We start from the raw sequence: 2,500 nt of genomic DNA, 5'->3' as shown, positions 1-2,500 counted from the left end.
TTTTATATCACACCGGCCCCAAATTTCTTTTAGCAACACTACAGTGCTTTCAGGCAATGCAGGGCTGTTTCCAGGCTCTCCTCCATCATTTGTTCATCATTTTTTGCTCTCAGCTGCCTGGCAACCGCGCGACACCCTACAGTTAGAGTAATGCTGCTCGGAGGAACAACCGTTTATTGCGATGATTATTGTTAACACATGCAATTGTGCACTGAACGCGGCTTTCATCATACCGCCACAGACGGTGAGCTGCGTAGATTCCCCATCTTTAGGGCTTAGACTTTATGGGTTGTTCTAAGTGCACGGCAAAAACCCTCCTCGGGTTACGTCTCACCTTTGCAAACCTGCGCATGAAGTGAGCGAGCGCTTGAGGGTTTGGACACTCCAGCTTCTTAATGATCTCAAAGCTTTGGTTGAGCTGCGTGAACACATCCACCACCGAGCAGGAGAAGAGAGCATGCTCTGACGTCTGCTGGAACTGCAACCAGAACAACACAACACAAGCATGAATGGCCATTTCATCATTTTATGCGTCCCGTCATTTCTGCATTTATTACATAACTGGAAACAAGGCTCAAGAAGAGTTTCACAGCCATTGAGTTCTCGTTTTTCAAGGATCCCAGCTTGGCTTTATTTGTGTTTAGACTATGCCACCCAGAAATTAGCTTTTCATTAAAGTCACGCGACATGTTTTTATGCAATTTTCCAAACAATATTTGCATGCAATGTTTTTTTAGTTTTTTTAGTTCATTTATAACGTTACAATTTGTTTTTCTTCAAACGAAAATTATTTTATAATCTGACCATAAATCATCACACTTGCCAATAAAAAAAATAAATAAACGAGGCAAATATAAAATGTTATATTTAAAGTTATCACATAATACTTTATTGTACCACCATTCAAAATATTGGGGTTATTAAAATTATTATTATTTATTTTTATTATTATTTATATTTTATATTTTATTATATATATTTTTATATATTATTATTTTTATTATTATTATTATTATTTATATTTTGTATTTTATATATATATATATATATATTTATTGTTTTATTTTTATATATATATATATATTTTTATACTAATTTATTTATTCACTCGTGCATTTATATTTTTATAATTTTAAATCTAGTCATTTTTTTATTTTTATTAATTAATGCTAAATTAAATGAAATTAAATGAATACTTTTATTCACAACAGGTACAGACTGTATGACAATAAGAGCGTCTATGGTGTGATGCCCTTTCTTTTAAACCTTCTGAATAACGTACAGCAACAGATTTCCACATTGATAATAATCCAAAAATCTTTCTTTGCGTATCATTTCATGAGAGTCGTGGCACTGAAGACTGGAGTAACGAAGATCCCGGCAGTCAATTACAGTTAAAAGCAGTTACTTTAAACCCTATTAATACTTCCCATGATATGGTCTGTGCAGCTCGGACGCTGCCAGGAGGCACTGAAGATGTTTTTAAGCAGCCAGGGCCGCTGGGAACGCCTGCCAACATAACCTATGACACAATTAACCTGCGCTCCTGCCCTTATCCTCCAGGCGCTCCTGCCAGCAAACACAAGCCTAATAATCATTAGACAATTAACTGAGAGCGCTGCTCCATTAGCATCTTAATGCAGAGTCCAGTCTCTGAAGACTTGAACATCTAAACACAGCTAGCGCTCGGGAGCACTGAGCGACTCGTCACACGGCAGATGTTCATGTTCACTTCATGTTCGTTATCTCACAAACTCTCTGGAAACACGTGCACATGTCTGCGGATGCAAAGGTCATTAAAGGGAACAAATATCTCCATGCTTGCATCTTAAAAAGAGAGCGCTTGTCGTGTGAATCTGTTCAACCGGAGCCGAAGAACGAACGCATTTAAAACACATGATATAATGTTTTACTCATTTTGATTTTACTTGGGATCTGCAGTTAACCCTTTGCTCCGGTCAGAGATGACCAACTTTTATAAAACTGACCAAATCTCGCATTTTGCTTGCTTTCTTTCAGGTAACATAGGTTTTGTTTTAAGCCTCGTTGATCTGAACTTGTGCATCTTGGTGCAAACATTATTTGTAGATCATTTTTTTGATACGTACTCGAAAAAAAGAAATGGCTCTTCAGTAATGATTCAAAGACCCCAGCTTTATTTTATCATTTGTTTACAGATTAAAAATTATGCCGTCTTTAATTCACCAAAACAATAGACTTTGATGACTTTGTTAATGCTCTTTTTCATTTGATAAACAGCAGGATTCAAAAGTTTTGGGTTAGTGATTAAATTAAATTAAATTAAATTAAATTAAATTAAATTAAATTAAATTAAATTAAATTAAATTAAATTAAATTAAATTAAATTACCTCAACATGAACTAACAATATAATTAAATATTAATTAATATTAATTAAATTAATAAACTAATTCATTTAAACTTTCTGCTGGCATTAGTTATTTAAAATTAGCGTGAAACGTTACTTCTTAAGCATTTAT

The 2,500-nt window shown here is 34.3% G+C and overlaps 1 protein-coding gene across 2 annotated transcripts in view; it reads right to left on the bottom strand.

Annotated features, from left to right (window-relative positions):
- Positions 1–2,500, bottom strand: part of LOC122363047 (protein unc-13 homolog C) — a 138,025-nt gene that overhangs the window by 37,897 nt on the left and 97,628 nt on the right. For both annotated transcript variants that reach the window (XM_043264911.1, XM_043264912.1), the window contains exon 22: positions 335–478. In XM_043264911.1, coding sequence (XP_043120846.1) covers positions 335–478 — 144 coding nt within the window. The remainder of the gene's footprint in view (positions 1–334; positions 479–2,500) is intronic.

This window comes from Puntigrus tetrazona, chromosome 18 (assembly GCF_018831695.1).
Source record: "Puntigrus tetrazona isolate hp1 chromosome 18, ASM1883169v1, whole genome shotgun sequence".
NCBI lineage: Eukaryota > Metazoa > Chordata > Actinopteri > Cypriniformes > Cyprinidae > Puntigrus > Puntigrus tetrazona.
The sequence above is the reverse complement of the archived record's forward strand: the minus strand, read 5'-3'. Positions and strand labels throughout refer to the sequence as shown.